We start from the raw sequence: 21,555 nt of genomic DNA, 5'->3' as shown, positions 1-21,555 counted from the left end.
TCCGGCTCGCGGTCCCGGGGGCTCCTCAGCGCCGGGCGGGGTGGGGGGAAGCTCGAGCAGGCCCGGGGGGCTCCGGGGGGCTCGGCGGGGCTCCCACCATGTCGGGCGAGGAGGAGGCCACCGAGCTCACCATCGCCGAGGACCTGGTGGTCACCAAGTACAAGATGGGGGGGGACATCGCCAACCGTGAGTGCTGGGCCGCGGTCGGGATGGAGGGGTTGGGGGGGGCGCTGAGGGGAAAGCGCTGAGGGGGAAGCGCTGAGGGCGGGGGGGGAGCGGCCGGGCCTGAGGGTGAAACCCCCGCGGGTGAGACCCCCGGGTTGGGGAGCGGTGTTTGGGGCTGGGGGGAGCTGTGCCGGTGTGACCCCCCCCCCCCCGCCCCTACCCCCGGTACGGCGGGAGGCTCCCGGTGCTGGCGGGGCCCGGCCCCGCGCGGCCGCCGCCGCCGCTGCCGGCACGTGGTACCGCGCCCCACGTGCACCGGGGGAGCGGGGCCGGGCCTGCCGTCCCCCCCCCGCCCCGGTGCTCCAGACCCCGCCGGTGCCGCTTTTGTTCACGTGTGACCCCCCCCGGCCCATCTCCGGTACCGGAGAGGGGGGGCTGAACACCGAGGTGGCGGCGGGGACGGGACGGGAGTGGGGGAGCCGCAGGTGGGGGGGCCTGGAGGGAACGGGGCTGCTCCGGGAACGGGGCTGTGCTGGGAATGGTGGGGTCCGGGTCTGGGAATGGGGCACGGAACCGGTCTGGGGGTCCTGTCCCGGGAACGAGATCTCGTACCGGGAACGGGGCTCCAGTTCTGGGGGTTCCGTCCCAAGAACGGGGTCCTGTCCCAGGAACGGGGCTCCGGTTCTGGGAACAGGGTCCGGTTCTGGGAATGGGGATCCAGCCCCGGGAACGGGATCCAGCCCCGGGAATGGGGTCCAGAAGGTTCTGGGAATGGGGGTCCGGTTTTGGGAATAGGGTCCCGAACCGGTCTGGGGGTCCTGTCTCGGTAATGTGGATCCAGTCCCGGTCAGGATGGGGGTCCTGTCCCGGGAATGTGGCTCCGGTTCTGGAAATGGGGTCCCGAACCGGTCTGGGGGTTCCGTCCCAGGAACGGGGGTCCTGTCCCGGTAATGTGGATCCAGCCCCGGGAATGAGGCTCTTGTCCCGGTCAGAACGGGTTCCTGTCCCGGTAACGGGGCTCCAGCCGCTGCCCCCACCCCCGCCAGGCTCTGCCCCCTCCTTTCCTCTCCCGGTTATTTTTTAAGCCCATTCCCGGTGTCCCGGCTCCGGGACCGCCCGGACCGGTTCCGCGGGGCTCCCCGGTGTCCCCACCCCGCTTCCTGCTGACTGCGGAGCTTCTTTGGAGCCGCCGGTGGCCCGGGAGGCGCCTCGGGAGCCGGGATTCCCTTCGGGAAGGGAGGGAAGTTTGGCCGCCTCCCATCCCGGGGGGAAAGGCAGCTCCCAGCAGGTTGGGAAGAGCAAACACACACACACAAAAAAACCAAAAAACAAAACGGCAAAAAAACCCGCAAAAAAACCCCACAAAAAGAACAAACACACACACACACACAAAAAGTCCGGCAAAAAGACCCTTGCAGCTGTCGGTTTTTAGGGATAAAAAGTTCCTCAACTCCCTAAAAAACATCGGGAAGGAGAGAGGAATTCCAGGAGTTCCTGTTCATCTGATCCCCTGGAATGCTCTGAGGGTTTTTCCCCTTTATCTGCTTTTATTTTTTTTTTTTTATTATTATTTTTTTTTCCCTCTCCCTGTTTGTTTTATTCCCCCTCCGTGTCCCGCCGGCTCTTATCAGCAATGTTATCCTGGCTTTGAAATATTCCCAACTTTCCCATGGAAAAGTGCTGGGATTTGAAGGCCTTGCACAGGTGACAGAGGCACAGCACTGCTGAGGATTCCTGGGAATTCTGAGCACCTTGGGACAAAGGGGGAATGGGAGGGGACATTCCAGCACCCCAGAATGTTTTGGGCATCCCATTCCAGCACCCCAGAATGTTTTGGGAATCCCATTCCAGGATCCTAGAATGTTTTAGGAATCCCTTGCCAGAATCCCAAAATATTTTGGGATCTCATTCCAAGATCCCAGAATGATTTGGGATCCCATTCCAGCACCCCAGAATACTTTAGGAATTCCAGTCCAGAATCTCAGAATATTTTGGGATCCAAGTCCAGCATCCCTGAATATTTTGGGGTCTCATTCCAGGATCTCAAAATATTTTAGGATCCCATTCCAGGATCCCAGAATATTTTAGGATCCCATTCCAGAATCCCAAAATATTTTGGGATCAAATTCCAGGATCCCAGAATGCTTTAGGAATTCCATTCCAGGATCCCAGAATATTTTGGGATCCCAGTCCAGGATCCCAGAATATTTTAGGAATCCCTTTCCAGAATACCAAAATATTTTGGAATCCCATTCCAGTATCCCTGAATATTTCAGGATCCCAGAATATTTTGGGAATCCCTTTCCAGAATCCCAAAATATTTTAGGATCCCAGTCCAGGATCCCAAAATATTTTGGGATCGGCCCCGTGCAGGGAGCTGGATGAGGTCTGGGGCCACCTCTTTTGCCCAAGGCAGGCTGGAATTCCTGCTGGGTTATTTTGGGAGTGGAGCATTCCCCAAACATCCTGGGGCATTCCCTGAGTCAGCCCAGGGAAAACTGGGACTCGTGGGGTGGTGGCCTTTGATGTGTCCCAGTCATTCCCAAACCTGTTCCCATGGATTCCTTGGAAAACTGGGACTCGTGGGGTGGTGGCCTTTGATGTGTCCCAGTCATTCCCAAACCTGTTCCCCCTGAGCTCTGACTTGTCCCAAAGGAATTCGGCCGCGTGGCGCTTCCCTCTTCCCAAACAAGGGAAATAAATAAAATAGAATATATATTTATTCATATATATATAAAAGATAGGAATGAGTGAAATTAAAAAAAAATGAATTAAAACAAAATTTAGGCCTTTCCCGGGTGTGGAATCTCGGGAATAGGATTTGAGGTGTTGGATTTGGGGTTGTGAATCCATGAAAGGGGTGGGAACCCCATGAAATAAATGGGAACCCCATGAAATAAATGGGAACCCCATGAAATAAATGGGGATCCCATGAAATAAATGGGAACCCCATGAAATAAATGGGGATCCCATGAAAAGGATGGGAACCCCATGAAAGGGATGGGAACCCCATGAAATAGATGGGAATCCCATGAAATAAATGGGGATCCCATGAAATTATTTGGAATCCCATGAAAGGGATGGGAACCCCATGAAAGGGATGGGAACCCCATGAAATGGATGGGAACCCCATGAAATAAATGGGAATCCCATGAAATTATTGGGAATCCCATGAAATGAATGAGAACCCCATGAAAGGGATGGGAACCCCATGAAAGGGATGGGAACCCCATGAAAGGGATGGGAACCCCATGAAAGGGATGGGAACCCCCATTAAATTATTGGGAACCCCATGAAATGGATGGAAACCCCATAAAATCAGTGGAAACCCCATAAAATGGATGGGAACCCCATGAAATGGATGGGAACCCCATGAAATGGATGGAAACCCCATAAAATCAGTGGAAACCCCATAAAATGGATGGGAACCCCATGAAAGGGATGGAAACCCCATAAAATGAATGGAAACCCCATAAAATGGATGGGAACCCCATGAAAGGGGTGGGAACCCCATGAAATAAATGGGAATCCCATGAATTTATTGGGAATCCCATGAAATGAATGAGAACCCCATGAAATGGATGGGAACCCCATGAAAGGGATGGGAACCCCATTAAATTATTGGGAATCCCATGAAATGGATGGGAACCCCATGAAATGAATGGAAACCCCATAAAACCAGTGTGAACCCCATAAAATCAATGGAAACCCCATAAAATGGATGGGAACCCCATGAAAGGGATGGGAACCCCATGAAAGGGATGGGAACCCCATAAAAGGGATGGGAACCCCATAAAATAAATGGAAAGCCCATGAAAGGGATGGGAACCCCATAAAATAAATGGAAAGCCCATAAAATGGATGGGAACCCCATAAAATGCTGTTTTTTTGGGAATTTCAGGGGTGCTCCGTGCCGTGGTGGAGGCAGCGGCTCCTGGCGCCTCCGTGCTGTGCCTGTGTGAGAAGGGAGATGCCATGATCATGGAGGAGACAGGGAAAATCTTCAAGAAGGAAAAGGAAATGAAGAAAGGTGAGGATCTCCGTCCTGAGAATGAGGAATTCCTTGGTTTTAACCCCAAATCCTCCCTGCTGCAGCTCAGTTTCCATAATTCAAATAATTCCATTGGGAGGGCGACTCTGCAGGGTTTGGGGCACTGGGATTTGTCACCAAATTCCCATCCTGAGGGTGCTGCAAGGAGGTTTAAGTGAGATATCAGGAAGAAATTCCTCCCTGTGAGGTCCTGGAATGGGATTCCCAACCCTTCAGAGTGACCCAGGGGTAGGAAAAGGTGTCCCAAGAGGGTGGAAAAGCTTTAAAGGTCCCCAAAATCCCAAAATTGGAGGTGCTGGAAGTCACTGGAATGGATTTCCCATCCCTCTGAGTGACCCAGGCCAGGCTGGAGCAGCCTGGAATAGGGGAAGGTGCCCCAAGAGGGTGGAAAAGTTTTAAAGGTGACCCCAATCCCAAAATTGGAGGTGCTAGAAGTAGATTTAGGTGGGATATTGGGAAGAAAGAGGCACTGGAATGGGGGAAAGTGTCCCAAGAAGGTGGAATGGAGCTTCAAGGTCCCCAAATGGGGATTTAAGGTCCCCAAATCCCAAAGGTGGAGATGCTGGAAATCACTGGAATGGAATTCCCATCCCTCTGAGTGTCCCAGGCCAGGCTGGAGCAGCCCAGAATAGGGGAAGGTGTCCCGAGAGGGTGGAATGGAGCTTCAAGGTCCCCAAATGGGGATTAAAGGTCCCCAAATCCCAAAGTTGGAGGTGCTAGAAGTAGGTTCAGGTGGGATATTGGGAAGAAAGAGGCACTGGAATGGATTTCCCATTCTTTTAAGTGTCCCAGGCCAGGCTGGGCTAGGGGAAGGTGTCCCAGGAGGGTGGAGTGGAGCTTTAAGGTGACCCCAATCCCAAAGCTGGAGGTGCTAGAAGTAGATTTAGGTGGGATATGAGGAAGAAATTCCTCCCTGTGAGGTGCTGGAATGGAATCCCCATCCCTGCAAAGTGACCCAGGCCAGGCTGGGCTAGGGGAAGGTGTCCCAAGAGGGTGGAATGGAGCTTCAAGGTCCCCAAATGGGGATTAAAGGTCCCCAAATCCCCAAATTGGAGGTGCTGGAAATCACTGGAATGGAATTCCCATCCCTCTGAGTGTCCCAAGCCAGGCTGGGGTATGGGAAGGTGCCCCAAGAGGGTGGAATGGAGCTTTAAAGTGACCCCAATCCCAAAATTGGAGGTGCTGGGAGTAGGTTCAGGTGGGATGTTGGGAAGAAAGAGGCACTGGAATGGATTTCCCATTCTTTTAAGTGTCCCAGGCCAGGCTGGGCTAGGGGAAGGTGTCCCAGGAGGGTGGAGTGGAGCTTTAAGGTGACCCCAATCCCAAAATTGGAGGTGCTAGAAGTAGATTTAGGTGGGATATCAGGAAGAAATTCCTCGCTGTGAGGTGCCAGAATGGAATCCCCATCTCTGCAAAGTGACCCAGGCCAGGCTGGAGCAGCCTGGAATAGGGGAAGGTGTCCCGAGAGGGTGGAATGGAGCTTTAAGGTCATTCCAAATCCCAAATCCCTGATTTTTTCCCCTGTTCCCTTGGCCAGGAATCGCCTTCCCCACGAGTATATCCGTCAATAACTGTGTGTGTCACTTCTCCCCGCTCAAGAGCGACCAGGATTACATCCTCAAGGACGGCGATTTGGTCAAAATGTGAGTGCCTGGATCCCAATCCATGGGAATCCATCCCCTCTCCCTTCCCAAAAAACCCCAAAACTCCAAAATTCCTCAGCTTACAAAAACCTCTCAGACCAGCGCGCGTTTTTGCCACGGCGTTAATTCCTTGTTAATTAAAGCCTAATAACGAGCCTGGAGGGGCTCTTGGGGGCAGCACTGCACGTGCTGGGGTCCAGCTGGAATTGCTGGGATTGCTGGGATTGCTGGAATTCCCATTTTGCCTCTGTTGCAGCGACCTGGGCGTGCACGTGGACGGCTTCATCGCCAATGTGGCGCACACCTTCGTGCTCGGCGCCTCCAAGGTGGGTTTGTCATCGGGGGGTGTCTGCTGGGACTGGGGCAGCCTTGGGGTGCCAGGGGCTCTGCAGCCACCCTGGAACCTCTGGGTCTGAGGTGGCACCACCCTCTGGGGTGTCAGGAGCCAAGGTAGCACCATCCTGGAACCTCTGGATCCAAGGTGGCACCATCCTGGAACCTCTGGGTCCGAGGTGGCACCACCCTGGAGCTGCTGGGTCTGAGGTGGCGCCACCTTGGGGTGTCACATTCTGAGTTGGCACCACTCTGGAACCTCTGGGTCTGAGGTGGCACCGCCCTCTGGGGTGTCAGGAGCCAAGGTAGCACCATCCTGGAACCTCTGGATCCAAGGTGGCACCACCCTGGAGCTGCTGGGTCTGAGGTGGCAGCACCCTGAGGTGTCACATTCTGAGGTGGCACCATCCTGGAACCTCTGGGTCTGAGGTGGTACCACCCTGAGGTGTCACATTCTGGGGCAGCACCACTCTGCAACTTCTGGGTCCAAGGTGGCACCACCCTGGAGCTGCTGGGTCTGAGGGGGCACCACCTTCTGGGGTGTCATATTCTGAGTTGGCACCATCCTGGAACCTCTGGGACTGAGGTGGCAGCACCCTGGGGTTTCACATTCTGAGGTGGCACCATCCTAGAACCTCTGGGTTTGGGGTGGCACCACCCTGGAGCTTCTGGATCCAAGGTGGCACCACCCTGGAATGTCACATTCTGAGGTGGCACCACCCTGGAACCTCTGTGACTGAGGTGGCAGCACCATGGAGCTGCTGGATTTGGGGTGGCAGCACCCTGGGGTGTCAGGATCCAAGGTGGCACCACCCTGGGGTGTCACATTCTGAGGTGGCACCACCCTGGATCCTCTGGATCTGAGGTGGCACCATCCCAAAATCTCTGGATCCAAGGTGGCAGCACCCCAGGGTCCCCTTTTTCCTGCTGGAATTCCCCAGGATGAACATTCCCTACCCCAAAACCAATCCCTGCTTCCCAAAACCAATCTCTGTTTCCCCTTTTTCCTGCTGGAATTCCCCAGGATGAACATTTCCCATTCCCCACCCCAAAACCAATCCCGGTTTCCCCTTTTTCCTGCTGGAATTCCCAGGATGAACATTTCCCAATTCCCCACCCCAAAACCAATCCCTGTTTCCCCTTTTTCCTGCTGGAATTCCCAGGATGAACCTTTTCCCATTCCCCACCCCAAAACCAATCCCTGTTTCCTCTTTTTCCTGCTGGAATTCCCCAGGATGAACATTTCCCAATTCCCCACCCCAAAACCAATCCCTGTTTCCCACTTTTCCCCCGGAATTTTGCTTTTTGATAACTTGGAAACTCCTGCTGTGAATTCCTCAGGTTATCCCGTTCTCTGGGAATAAATCCTGAGGAAAAACTGGGAAAAACTGTCCTGGGAATGGTTTTGCTCCAGTGGTTTTGGGGGAAAAAGCCCAAAATTCCCCATTGGAATTTTGCTGCATTCTTCCCAATCCGTATTTTTGATTGCACAGGGATGCCTGGACTGGGAACCCTCTGGAATTCTTTTTGGGGTTGGTTGGGACTTTTGGTTGGGACTTTTCCACCTCCCAGGCAGATTCCAGAGATTGGAATGAATCCCAAAACGTTGAATTTCCACCTCAAAAGCCTCAGAAATGCCAGATTTTGGTGTTTTTCCCAGGAAAATCCCGTGTCCGGCCGCAAAGCCGACGTCATCAAGGCAGCTCACCTGTGTGCCGAGGCCGCCCTGCGCCTGGTGAAACCCGGGAATCAGGTGGGAATTTGGGGAATTTTGGGCATCAAATGCACATTTGGGAATGTTGGGAATCAGCCCAGGGATTTTGGGACCCAACTCGTGGGATTTTTGTGGGAAATCCGGGAGCGGCCGTATGGAAAATTGATTTTTCTTTTTTTTTCTGTTGTTTTTGGAGGTGTTGGTGGGAAAAGTTTTGGGGTTTGTCCTAAAATATTTGGGATTTATGGAAAGGTCGTGCTTGGGGTGGGGATTTTTTTATCCATAAAATTGTAAAATTGGTGGTTTTTTCTGTGTTTTTTGTTGTTGTTTTAAATCCCAGAACACACAAGTGACAGAGGCCTGGAATAAAATCGCCCACGCGTTCCACTGCACACCCATTGAAGGTGAGGGGAAAAGGGGATTTCAGGGAAAAAGGGGATTTCAGGGAAAAAGGGGATTTCAGGGAAAAAGGGGATTTCAGGGAGAAGGGAATTCCAGGGAAAAGGGATAAAAGGGAAAAAGGAATTCCAGGGAAAAGGGATAAAAGGGAAAAGGGGATTCCAGGGAAGTTTCAGGGAAAAAGGGATCCCAGGGAGAAAAGGGATCACAGGGAAAAGGAGAATTTCAAGGAAAAGGGAATTTCAGGGAAAAGGGGAATTTCAGGGAAAAGGGATCACAGGGAAAAGGGAATCCAGGAAAAGGGAATTCTAGGGAAAAGGGATAAAAAGGAAAAAGGAATTCCAGGGAAAAAGGGAATCCAGGGAAAAGGGATAAAAAAGGAAAAGGGAATTCCAGGGAAAAAGGGAATCCAGGAAAAGGGGATTTCAGGGAAAAGGGATCACAGGGAAAGGGGATTCCAGTAAAAGGGATTTCCAGGGAAAAGGCAATCACAGAGAAAGGGGAATTTCAGGGAAAGGGGAATCATGGAGAAAGGGAACACAGGGATAAAGGAATAATGGAAAAAAAGGAATTCCAGGGAAAAGGGATTTCCAGGGAAATGGGGATCACAGGGAAAAGGGATCATGAGGGAAAAAAGGATTCCCCCAGGGAAAAGGGGAGAAAAGGGATCACAGAGAAAAAAGGATCATGGGGGAAAGGGATTCTAGGGAAAAGGGGTCCTGGGGAGAAGGGAAGGCTCTGGGGTTGCTGGATTGGGATCCTGGAGCTCATCCTGATCCTTTCCCCCCATGGGCTCTCCCTGTTATTGGTTAAATTCCCTGGGATTCCAGGAATTCCTGCTGCCTCCAGAGTGGGTTGGGAATGTTGGGAATGCCGGGGGCTCTTCAGGATTGGGCTGGGAGTGAGGGGTGGGAAAAGGGGGGAAATCCCCCAAATCCCTCTGGATTGGGGTGGGAGGGAAAAGGAGGAAATCCTCCAAATCCCTCTGGATTGGGGTGGGAGGGAAAAGGAGGAAATCCTCCAAATCCCTCTGGATTGGGGTGGGAGGGAAAAGGGGGGAATCCCCCAAAATCTGGATCTCACACAGCCCAGGGTGGGAATTCTGCCTGGGCTTGGCACTGTGGCTCCCAGTCCAACCCAGTACAGACCAGTCCAACCCACTGGTGTGCAGTGCCTGGAGCTCCCAGTGCATTGCAGTAACCCCAGTCTATCCCAGTAACCCCAGTCCATCCCAGTTAACCTCGGTCCACCCCAGTCCATCCCAGTAACCCCAGTCTATCCCAGTAACCCCAGTCCATCCCAGTTAACCTCGGTCCACCCCAGTCCATCCCAGTCCATCCCAGTAAGCCCAGTCTGTCCCATTAACCCCAGTCCATCCCATTAACTCCAGTCCATCCCAGTCTATCCCATTCCACCCCAGTCCGTCCCAGTCCCCTCCCAGTCCCTCCCATTAACTCCAGTCCATCCCAGTCTATCCCGTTCCATCCCAGTCCCTCCCAGTCTGTCCCAGTCCATCCCATTAACCCCAGTCCCTCCCAGTCCATTCCATTCCACCCCAGTCCGTCCCAGTCCCTCCCAGTCTGTACCAGTCCATCCCATTCCACCCCAGTCCGTCCCAGTCCCTCCCAGTCTGTACCAGTCCATCCCATTCCATCCCAGTCGCTCCCATTCCACCCCAGTCTATCCCAGTCCGTCCCAGTCCATCCCATTCCATCCCAGTCCATCCCATTCCACCCCAGTCCATCCCATTCCATCCCAGTCCATCCCAGTCCATCCCATTCCACCCCAGTCTGTCCCATTCCACCCCAGTCTATCCCAGTCCGTCCCAGTCCCTCCCATTCCACCCCAATCCCTCCCAGTCGCTCCCATTCCACCCCAGTCTGTCCCAGTCCGTCCCAGTCGCTCCCAGTCCGTCCCAGTCCATCCCAGTCCATCCCAGTCCGTCCCAGTCCGTCCCAGTGAGCCGTGTTCCCGCAGGGATGTTGTCGCACCAGCTGAAGCAGCACGTGATCGACGGGGAGAAAACCATCATCCAGAACCCCTCGGACCAGCAGAAGTGAGAGGGGGGGCAGGGGCAAAAACTGAGGGGAACATTGGGGGGTTAGGGTGAGAAATGAGATCAGGGTGAGAAATGGGGTCGGGGGCAAAAATGGGGGGAGTCAGGGGCAAAAATGGGGGGATTGGGGGGCAAAAATGGGGGGAGTCAGGGGCAAAAATGGGGAGAGTCAAGGGCAAAAACTGGGGGGATTGGGGGGCAAAAATGGAGAGTCAGGGGCAAAAACTGGGGGGGACCAGGCAAAAATTGGGGTCAGGGGGAAAATGGGATCAGGGCAAAAATGGGGGTCCGGGGGCAAGAATTGGGGGGTTAGGGGGAAAATTAGGGGGTTAGGGTGAGAAATGGGGGGTCAGGAGAGCAATGGGATCAGGAGGAAAATGATGGGGTCGGGATGAGAAATGGGAGCTCTTGGAGAGGAGGAGTTTCCAGGAATTTCCAGGAATGCTCTGGCTCTCCTGGGAGGTTTTGGCTTTCCTGGAAAGTTCTGAATTCCCAGGAATGCTTTTGGGCCTTCCTGGAAGCTTTTCCCTCCAGAATTCCCAGATTTTCCTGCCTCCCCAACCCCTTTTTATCCCCCCTCCCGCCCCAGGAAGGACCACGAAAAAGCCGAATTCGAGGTGCACGAAGTCTACGCCGTCGACGTCCTCGTCAGCAGCGGCGAGGGGAAGGTGGGGCCGCGCATCCCTGATGAAATCCCAGGAATTCCCGAGCTCCGGGAGCTCTCCAGATTCCGGGAATTTCCCCTGGGAATGTCTTTGCAGGCCAAGGACGCGGGGCAGAGAACCACGATTTACAAGAGGGACCCCTCCAAGCAGTACGGGCTGAAGATGAAAACCTCGCGCGCCTTCTTCAGCGAGGTGGAGCGGCGCTTCGACACCATGCCCTTCACCCTCAGGTGATCCCGAAATTCTGGGGCTGGGAATTCCACCTGGGGTACCTGGATATAGGGCTGGGATTCCAGGGAAATCCTGGATGGGGTTGGGGTACCTGGATATAGAGCTGGGATTCCAGGGAAATCCCTGGGATTTCTTCAGCGAGGTGGGGCGGCGCTTTGACACCATGCCCTTCACCCTCAGGTGATCCCGGGAATTCTGGGGCTGGGAATTCCACCTGGGGTACCTGGATAGGGCTGGAGTCCCACCTGGAATACCTGGATGGGGCTGGAATTCCACCTGGGGTACCTGGATGGGGCTGGAATTCCAGGGAAATCCCGTATGGGGTTGGGGTACCTGGATAGGGCTGGAATTCCACCTGGGATACCTGGATGGGGTTGGGGTCCCACCTGGGGTACCTGGATGGGGCTGGAGTTGCAGGGATTGGAGCCTTTGCCAGACAGGTGTGTCTAGGTTGGCTCAGGTGTGCCCAGCTGTGATCCCAGGTGCTCTCAGGTGTGCTCAGGTGTGATCTCAGATGCTCCCAGGTGTGCTCAGGTACACTCAGGTGTGCCCAGGTGTGATCTCAGATGCTCCCAGGTGTGCTCAGGTACACTCAGGTGTGCCCAGGTGTGATTCCAGGTGTACCCAGGTACACTTAGGGTTGCCCAGGTGTGCCCAGGTGCACTCAGGTCGGATCCCAAGTGTGCTCAGGTGCACTCAGGTACTCCAGGTGTGCCCAGGCATGATCCAAGGTGCACTCAGGTGTGCCCAGGTGTGCTCAGGTGTGATTCCAGGTGTGCTCAGGTGTGATTCCAGGTTCACTCAGGTGCACTCAGGCACTCCCAGGTGTGCCCAGGTATGATCCAAGGTGTGCCCAGGTGCACTCAGGTGCACTTAGGTGTGCCCAGGTGTGCTCAGGTGTGCCCAGCTGTGCTCAGGCACTCCCCAGGTGTGCCCAGGTGCACTCAGGTGTGCCCAGGTGTGCTCAGGTGTGCTCAGGTGTGCTCAGGTGTGCCCAGCTGTGCTCAGGCACTCCCAGGTGTGCCCAGGTGCACTCAGGTGTGCCCAGGTGTGCCCAGGTGCACTCAGGTGTGCCCAGGTGCACTCAGGTGTGCTCAGGTGTGCTGTCCCCCCAGGGCACTGGAGGATGAGAAGAAGGCGCGCATGGGGGTGGTGGAGTGCGCCAAGCACGAGCTGCTGCAGCCCTTCAACGTCCTCTACGAGAAGGAAGGTGAGACTGGGACACCTGGGGGACACCTGGGGGACAGGGGACACCTGAGGGGACACAGGGGTCAGGTGAGACCATGGGGGACACAGGGGATCAGGTGAGGAGGAGCCCAGGTGAATTTGGATCTGCAGAGCCGCTCACAGCAGGAATTGCAGGTCCTGGCAGGTGTAAGGAGCAGGGATTGAAGGTCCTGGTAGGGCTGTAGTTCAGGTTAACCCCCAGGTCCTGGCAGGGCTGTGGCTCAGGGTCAGCCCCAGGTCCTGGCAGGGCTGTGGCTCAGGTTAACCCCCAGGTCCTGGCAGGGCTGTGGCTCAGGTTAACCCTCAGGTCCTGGCAGGGCTGTGGCTCAGGGTTGCCCCCAGGTCCTGGCAGGGCAGTGGCTCAGGTTAACCCCCAGGTGCTCAGGGTCAGCCCCAGGTCCTGGCAGGGCAGTGGCTCAGGGTTGCCCCCAGGTCCTGGCAGGGCTGTGGCTCAGGGTCAGCCCCAGGTCCTGGCAGGGCAGTGGCTCAGGTTAACCCCCAGGTCCTGGCAGGGTTGTAGCTCAGGTTAACCCCCAGGTGCTCAGGGTCAGCCCCAGGTCCTGGCAGGGTTGTAGCTCAGGTTAACCCCCAGGTGCTCAGGGTCAGCCCCAGGTCCTGGCAGGGCAGTGGCTCAGGGTTGCCCCCAGGTCCTGGCAGGGCAGTGGCTCAGGTTAACCACTAGGTCCTGGCAGGGCTGTGGCTCAGGGTTGCCCCCAGGTCCTGGCAGGGCTGTGGCTCAGGTTAACCCCTGTGTGCCCGCAGGGGAGTTCGTGGCCCAGTTCAAGTTCACGGTGCTGCTGATGCCCAACGGCCCCATGAGGATCACGAGCGGCCCCTTCGAGCCCGAGCTCTACAAATCCGACCTGGAGGTGCAGGACGGGGAGCTCAAGGTAAGCTCATCATTAATATTAATCATTAATAATGCTAATATGCAAATTAAGTATCTGGGTAAATGTAAAATTAATTAGTTTCTATTTCCATATGAAATATTCATAGGAAAAATGTATCTATATAGTATTTTTATTAATTGTATTGTTTTTTAATAGTTATATTTACTTGGAAAATAAAATAGAAAATACATCTATAATTGTTATTAATATTAATGGATTAATTGCTAATCAGTAATAAATCTTTATATATAAATAAATTTAAAACTAAACTTTTATATAATAAATATAAAATAGAATAAATTGTGTCTAAATAAAATATACAATAAATAAAAATCTCAAAATTAATTTATACAGTTATTAATATATATATAAAGATATAAAGATGGCATTAATTATATGGCCTAATTAATAGTCTATTAATTGGATTATAAATTATATATTTATATGAATAGATATATAAATACAGATAACACATAGTCTAATTAATATATTAAGGAGTGAAATAGTAGCATTTTCACCTTAATTTAAAATTAATAACTGGAATAATAATGATAATATTGAGAATTGAAATGGTGATAATTGAAATATGAACAACTGAAGTATTATTGAAATATTTAATATTGAATATTTAATAATTGAAAGGTTAATACATAAAATTTAAAAACAAATGAATAATGAATATATTATTAATTTATTGTTTTAGTATTCATTAATTTATTAATAAATTACTAGTTAATTTAAATTAATAAATAAAAATTTGCTAATTAATAAAGCAGCAGCTCCCCAGGGTCACCTATCCTTGCTCCCATGGAGGGGAGACGAAGGAAAGGGAACCAAAACCCCACAAAATGACCCAAATTCCCAAATTTATCATTATCCAAAAAAAACCCCAGGATCATTTCCCACCTCCTCACCCCTTCCCTCCTTTCCAGGCCCTTCTACAAAGCTCTGCCAGCCGGAAGACTCAGAAAAAGAAGAAAAAGAAGGTAAAATCAGTCACATTTTATGTTGGGAAGTCCCAAATTCAGAATTTTGGGGTTTTTTAATGGAAAATAACCTGAAAAATCCCTGGATTTGTCCCCACAGGCTTCCAAAAACGCTGAAAACGCCACCACGGGGGAGACGGCAGAGGAGAACGAGGCCGGCGACTGAGAGCCCTTGGAGTTCTCAAATCGCCCCTTTTTTCCCCAAAAAAAAACCCCCAGAAAAACAAAATTCCATCCGGAAACGAAAGAATCTGGCACCGGTGTTGGTCCAGGCAGTCTGGAATTCCCACAGAATCCAACAGCTCCCGTTGACTTTGCCAAGGAGGGAGGAATCTCTCGGCCACTTCAGACTTCCAAACGAAAAAAAAAAGAGAATAAAAACACCCCAGAAAGAGCAGCAAAAGAAAAATTATTGAAAATTAGGAGTGAAAGTCGCTATTAAATCCTTAATATTCCCCATGTTTGGAGATGTGAATTTGTAAAATCCAGGGAGAGGGAGTGGAGGGAGCTGCTGGTTCCTTCTTCCTCCTCCTCTTTGTCCTGCTGCCTTTTTTATTTTTTTAATTTTTTCCCTTTGGAAATTTTCACCAAAAAAAAATCCCCAAAAAAACCCAAGTGATTCCACCCAGAAAAGTGCCCTGTGCGAGCAATCCAGGATTTTATCTTTTCCCTCTTTGGGATTGTACTTTAAGAATTGGGAAAAAAAAAAAAAAATTTAAGTTCCTCCATCCACCCACTCACCCACCAGGAGCCTTTTCTGCCTCTGCCTTGATTTATGGGATTTCAAAAAAAAAAAATCGCTATTTTTTAACACAAACTGGTTTTTAAAATAATCCAAACCCTCTGGAAGCCGCCGACATTCCGGCCTTGCGGAGCTGAATTCCCTAAAAACCCCGGGTTTGGGTGTTTTTTATCCTTCCCAATATCCCCGGGAGCACATTCCACCTTTTCCCCGTGAGCCGGAGGATAATTTTTATTTCACTTTTTCCCTCAGGATTCTTTGCTAATTTTGAGGGGAAAAAAAAAAAAAAAAAACAAAAATCCCACCAGAATTCCTCAGGGGAGAGGTGAGGGAAGCGCTGATCCGGGATAGGCCCGAGCCTAGGGGTATCGCTCTTTTATAGTCAATTTTTTACAAAAAAACCACATAAAAACGAGAAAAAAAAGCCGATTAAACGCCGTCAGTTGAATGTTTGAGGTTTTTTTTTTCTTTGCCGGTACCCCTGGTTCTTTTTTTCCCCTCAAGTTTTTGGGAATTCTGATTCCCGCCTTACCCAACATTCCCGGGCGTTCTCTGCAGGCCGCGGTGCTTCCTCCTCGAAATCCGAGTTTTCCACCCCAAAATAAAAAAACAAAAAACTCCACATGTGCAAATGTTACCAAAGTCAAATAAAAGAGAATAAACGATGCGATATTGGATTTTATTCCGGGTTTTTTTCTTCCGTGTTTCTCTGGGGATATGGGATTGTGGGGTGGAACCCACCTGGGCAGGTTTGGTGTTGGGAAATGGGATTTTTGAGCGAAAATGCTCAATTTTGAGGGAAAAATGATCATTTTTGTGGGGAAAATTATCATTTTTGAGAGAAAAATGCTAATTCTTGAAGGGAAAGTGCTAATTTTTGGAGGGAGAATGCTGATTTGTGAGGGAAAACTGTGATTTCTGAGGGGAGAAATGTTCATTTTTGAGGGAAAGCCACTCCTTTCTGAGGGGAAAATTATCATTTTTGAGGCGAAAATTATCATTTTTGTGGGAAAAATGCTAATTCTTGAAGGGAAAGTGCTAATTTTTGGAGGGAAAATACTGATTTGTGAGGGGAAAATGCTCATTTTTGAGGAGAAAATGGTCATTTCCGATGGGAAATGTTCATTTTTGAGGGAAAGATGCTCATTTTGAGGGGAAAATGCTGATTTTTTAGGGGAAAAAAACCCAAATTTTGAAGAAAAAAACCCTCAATATTAAGGAAAAATAAACCCCTCATTTTGAGGGAAAATAAATATTGAGGGGAAAAAACTCCTTTTGAGGTAAACCCCCCATATTCTGCAGAAGTAAAAATCTCATTCTGTGGCAAAACCACCCTCACTTTAAGGGAAAAATCGTAATTTTAGGCTTTAAAATTCGTTTTCCGCTTGCAGACGGGAGCCAAAAGCTCTTTCAATCCATAGCAGGGATTTAAAAACCACCGAGACTCGCGGAATGTTTATTTAATTTTTTATTTTGTATCTTTTATGCCGCAATATAAAGATATTTTATATTTTTACTTGAAAGGAAAGTCTCCAGAGGGGCTTCGGGATGCAACAAAATTACTGTTAAAGGTTTGGATAAGCGGAAATTGACGAAAAAAAAAAATTTGGTGGCTTTATTTCCAATAAAATTGAGGCGGGGAGGGGCCGAACCCCGCGGCGGCGCAAAATGGCGGCCGGCGGCTGGACTACAACTCCCATGATGCTCTATCAGCGAGGAACTACACTTCCCGTCGTGCCTCGCGCGGCGGTGGGCGTGGCCTGAGCGCTTCCCTATAAATAGGCCCCACCGTTCGTCTCGCGCCCCTCTCGGCCGCCGCCATCTTGGTGCCTTCCACGGCCGCCGCCTCCATCCGCCGCCATCCGCCTCCATCCGCCGCCCCCCGCCCGCCGGGACTGAGCGGGGCCCCGCCGAACCGCCATGAGGGCCAAGGTGAGCGGCGGGAGGCGGCGCGGGGGAGGCCGATGGCGCCTCAGTAGCGGCCGGGCCTGGATGGAGCGGGGAGGGGGGGGGGCTGCGGCCTGGACGAGCCCTGGGGGCGGTGAGGGGAACCGGGGAGCGGGAGGGGTCCCAGGGTTAGAGAACGGGGGGTCCCGGTGTGCGGAACCAGGGAACGGGAGAGGTCCCGGTGTAGGGGTTGTGAGGTCCCTGGGGGTGTCTTTGCTGGAGGAATGTGGGGGGAAACTGGGCGAACTGGGAGAGAAAAGCTGGTGTGGGACTGGGGGGAACTGGCGGCACCGGGGGAGCTGAACCAGTCTGGGACTGGGGGTAGAGAGACAAACCAGTCTGGAACTGGGGTAGTGAGAGACAAACCAGTATGGAACTGGGGTAGTGAGAGTTAAACCAGTCTGGAACTGGGGTAGTGAGAGACAAACCAGTCTGGAACTGGGGTAGTGAGAGACAAACCAGTCTGGAACTGGGGTAGTGAGAGTTAAACCACTCTGGGACTGGGGGTAGAGAGAGACAAACCAGTCTGGAACTGGGAGAATCAAACCAGTATGATACTGGAGGGACTGGAGGCACTAGGAGATGCAAACCAGTGTGAAACTGGGATACTGGAAGACACGACCCCTGTGGAACTGGGTTGGGCTGGTAGGGACTTAAAGGCACTGGGAGAGACAAACCAGTTTGGGACTGGGGTTACTGGGAGAGAGAAACCAGTGTGGGACTGGTGTCTGAGGGAAATGAACCAGTACAGGACTGGGGACACTGGTGGGGAATGGGAGAGCCAAACCAGTGTGAAACTGGTGGCACTGGGAGAACCAAACTGGTGTGGGACTGGGGACACTGAGGGAAATAACCCAGTACAGGACGGGGGGACACTGGTGGGAACTGGGAGCACTGGGAAAAGTAAACCAGAGTGGGACTGGGGGCACTGAAAGAACCAAACCAGTGTGGGCACTGGGAGCACTGGGGACAGTGGGGACACTGGTGGGTACTGGTGGCACTGGTTACACGGTGGCATTGGTGGGTACTGGGGGGCACAGCTGGGTACTGGTTCAACTGGGGGGCACTGGTTTGCACTGGTGGCACTGGGATCCCGGCCCTCTCTCACTCCCTCCCCTCCCCTCTCTCCGCAGTGGCGCAAGAAGCGAATGCGCAGGTATGTGAGAGTCCCGGGCCGGCCCCGCCGCACCGGGGGCGGCTCCCGGTGCCCTCCCAGCCCGGGGGAAGTTCCCGGTGCCACCCCCGGTTCCCTCCCGGTGCCTTCCCGGGGTGACACCGGCCCCGCTCTGTTCCCAGGCTGAAGCGCAAGAGGAGGAAGATGAGGCAGAGGTCCAAGTAACGGCCCCCAGAGCGGGGACACGCCCCGGTGACGCCCGGTGACCCGTCCCGGTGCTGTCCCGGTGCCACGGGGGGGCCCCGCCGGGCCGGGCCCGTTTTTTGCTTTGCGGTGGCCGCCGCGCCGTGAATAAAAGTTTGTTGTTGCTAACACGGTGTGGGGGCTCTGTCGGTGACCGCGGAGGGAGGTTCGGGGGCGGGGGGGGCTTCTCCGGTAACCGGGGACCAGCGTGGAGGTCCCGCCGGTAACGGGGCTGGGGATGGAACCGGAGATCCCTCGGTAACGGGGCTGGGGGGTCTTCAAAGAACAGGAGACGGGCAGAATCGGGGGTTTCTTCAGTGTGGCCGGGAGCGGCACTGGGAATCCTCCGGTAACGGGGCAGGTGGGTGGGACCGGGAAGGAGGAAATTCTCCGGTAACGGGGCAGGTGGGTGGGACCGGGAAGGAGGAAATTCTCCGGTAACGGGGCAGGTGAGCCGGGCGAGGGTGGTGATTCCTCCGATAACGGGGGCGGGGTGAGGAACCCCCCGGTAACGGCGCCGTGGGCACAGACCGAGCTCGCTCCGAGCCCACCGGGCCCGGGATCTTCCGGGATCAAGTACGCAGTAACGGCGCGACTGCGTCTCCTGTCAATGACGTCACGGCGTGACGTATTTCCGGCGCGCCGCGCTCGCGCGGCTCCTTCCGGGCCGCCCCGGAAGCGGCACTGAGCGGGTCCCGCCCGCCGCCGGCACCGGCCGCGCGTTGGTGGCGCCGGAGGCTTCGCGGGGAGGCCGCGAGCCGGTGAGTGCGGGGCTGGGCCGCGCTGGGCCGGGGAAGGCCGCGCTCCGCCCTCCGCCAGGCCCCGCCGGTCCCGGTGCGCTCCGTGCCCGTCCCGGTGCGGCTCGCGGGGCTGTCACGGGGCGCGAGGGACGCGCCGGGCTTCCCCCCGTGGTTCGGCGGTGCTGGCGGGCACCGGGGCTGCGGTGGGGGATCCCCGGCTGTGCTGCCCCGGTACCGGCTCCGCCGCAGCGCCGGGACTCCCCGGGATTGCTGCCGTTCCTCCCTTCTGCCCTTCCCACAGGTACCGGGCGCATTCCCGGTGCCTCCTTCTCCCCCTCCCTTCCGTGCTCGCGGGGCCCCTCCCGGTCCCTCCCTCGGTGCCCGGCGCTGGGTGAATCCCCCTCTCCCCCCGTCCCGGGGTCCCTCCCGGTTCTTCCTTCATCCCCCTCCTCCTCCTCCGGTCCTGGCATCTCTCCCGGTCCCTCTCTGCGTGCCCGGTGCCCCGGGGTGGGTGTAGACCCCTTCCTCTCAGTACCGGGGTCCCTCCCTTCTTCTCTCCCGGTGCTCCGGGGTGGGATTCACCCCCTATTCCCTGTCCCTCTCTCCCTCACCCCATCCCTCCCTCTCTCTCTCCTCTGGTGACCCCTCGGGGTGGGATTCCCTCATTCCCTGTCCCTCCCTTTCTCCCTCTCTCCCTCCCCCTGTCCCTCCTTTTCTCCCTCCTGGTACCCCGGGCTGGGACTCGCCCCATTCCCTGTCCCCCTTGGGCTGGGACTCCCCCCATTCCCTGTCCCCATTCCTGGTTCCTCCTTCCTTTGGTGACCCCTTGGGCTGGGACTCCCCCCATTTCCTGTCCCTCCCTCCCTGACCTTGTCCCTCCTCCGGTGACCTCTCCCGGTACCCCGGGGTGGCTGTGAACCCTCTCCCCATCAGCACCGGGGTCTCTCCCACTCCCTGACCCCTCCCTCCCTCTCCCCAGCCTCCTCCCCTGCCCGCACCATGCCGGACCGGGACAGTTACCCCGCCAGCACCGGCACCGGCCCCGGTGGCGTCAGCAGCGGCGACGAATCCTCGTCCGCCCTCCCCGACGACGACATCTGCCGCGACTTTTTGCGCAACGTCTGCAAGCGCGGCAAGCGCTGCCGCTTCCGGCACCCCGACATCTCCGAGGTCACCAACCTGGGCGTGCGCAAGAACGAGTTCATCTTCTGCCACGACTTCCAGAACAAGGAGTGCGTGCGCCTCAACTGCCGCTTCATCCACGGCACCAAGGAGGACGAGGATTGCTACAAGAAAACTGGCGAGCTGCCGCCGCGCCTCAGGCAGAAAGTGGCCGCGGGCTTGGGCTTGTCGCCGGCGGATTTGCCCAACAGCAAAGAGGAGGTGCCCATCTGCAGGGATTTCCTCAAGGGGGACTGCCAGCGCGGTGCTAAGTGTAAATTCCAGCACTTACAGCGGGATTACGAGTACGAGGCGCGGGGCAGAGAGCAAGGACGGCGTTACGAGCCCTTTGATGGCCTCTACGAGCCCGACGAGCCGGTGCTGAAACGGCGGCGAGCCGAGGGGCTCTACGAGAGCTACGAGTACGGCTTCGCCAGCCCGCGGGCCGTGGAGTACCGGCTGCTGGAGGAGGAGAACGTGCTGCTCAGGAAACGCGTGGAGGACCTCAAGAAGCAGGTCAACAACCTGCTGGCCACCAACGAGGTGCTGCTGGAGCAGAACGCCCAATTCCGCAACCAGGCCAAGGTGATGACGCTGAGCTCCACGGCCACGGCCACCGAGCAGCCGCTGGCGCCCACGGTGACCAACTACAACCACAGCATCGCCCAGACTCACACCACGCTCAGCAGCCAGGCCCTGCAGCCCCGCCCGGTCACCCAGCAGGATTTGGTGGCGCCGGCGGGCGCTCAGGCCGCCCCTCCCGCTAACGGGGCGCCGCCCATGAACCCCGAGATTGCGCCGCTGTCGGCGGCGGCGGCGCTGGCGCAGACCATCGCGCAGGGCATGGCGCCGCCGCCCGTCTCCATGGCGCCCGTGGCCGTGTCGGTGGCGCCGGTGGCCGTGTCCATGGCGCAGCCGCTCGGGGGCATCACCATGAGCCACGCCACCACGCCCATGGTCACCTACCCCATCGCCTCGCAGAGCATGAGGATAACGGCCATGCCACACTGACCCCCCCCTTCCCGGTACCGGGGAGCAGGGGGGGCTCGCGGTGGACCCAGGGGGTGGCGGGATGAGGACGGACGGACACACGGACACTGTGGGATGTGCCACCCCCACTCATCCCGGTGCGACCCCCGGAGCGCCGTGGGCGGACTGAGCACCGGGGGTGGTGGTACCGGGTGGTACCTGTAATGTTTTCGGCTATTAAACGGAAAAAGGCCAAAACCGCACGGGCCCGGCTGTGCG

General features: G+C 54.9%; 2 protein-coding genes and 1 long non-coding RNA gene across 4 annotated transcripts; all 3 read left to right on the top strand.

Moving 5' to 3' along the window:
- Nucleotides 1–74: 74 nt before the first annotated feature.
- On the top strand, nt 75–15,784 carry PA2G4 (proliferation-associated 2G4). Its single transcript, XM_036400006.2, has 13 exons — nt 75–186; nt 4,067–4,195; nt 5,754–5,859; nt 6,116–6,185; nt 7,853–7,945; nt 8,247–8,310; nt 10,283–10,361; nt 10,951–11,029; nt 11,123–11,256; nt 12,373–12,467; nt 13,247–13,374; nt 14,307–14,360; nt 14,461–15,784. Exons 1-13 carry the CDS (start codon nt 99–101, stop codon nt 14,524–14,526), a joined length of 1,185 nt encoding a protein of 394 aa, XP_036255899.1. The 5' UTR covers nt 75–98; the 3' UTR covers nt 14,527–15,784.
- Nucleotides 15,785–16,901: 1,117 nt separating this feature from the next.
- Nucleotides 16,902–18,535, top strand: LOC118697333 (uncharacterized). The gene is made up of 3 exons (XR_004981743.2): nt 16,902–17,034; nt 18,183–18,205; nt 18,346–18,535. It is a non-coding gene; the product is annotated as an uncharacterized LOC118697333 (long non-coding RNA).
- A 543-nt stretch (nt 18,536–19,078) lies between these two features.
- Nucleotides 19,079–21,537, top strand: ZC3H10 (zinc finger CCCH-type containing 10). Of its 2 annotated transcripts, none has more exons than XM_036400026.1 (2): nt 19,079–19,167; nt 20,126–21,537. In XM_036400026.1, exon 2 carries the CDS (start codon nt 20,146–20,148, stop codon nt 21,316–21,318), a length of 1,173 nt encoding a protein of 390 aa, XP_036255919.1. In that variant the 5' UTR covers nt 19,079–19,167; nt 20,126–20,145; the 3' UTR covers nt 21,319–21,537. The 2 variants fall into 2 exon arrangements, with proteins under 2 accessions (XP_036255919.1, XP_036255920.1); XM_036400027.1 differs by lacking the exon at nt 19,079–19,167 and adding an exon at nt 19,184–19,447.
- Nucleotides 21,538–21,555: the final 18 nt, after the last annotated feature.

The sequence above is a fragment of the Molothrus ater genome, chromosome 30, assembly GCF_012460135.2.
Source record: "Molothrus ater isolate BHLD 08-10-18 breed brown headed cowbird chromosome 30, BPBGC_Mater_1.1, whole genome shotgun sequence".
NCBI lineage: Eukaryota > Metazoa > Chordata > Aves > Passeriformes > Icteridae > Molothrus > Molothrus ater.
The sequence above is the reverse complement of the archived record's forward strand: the minus strand, read 5'-3'. Positions and strand labels throughout refer to the sequence as shown.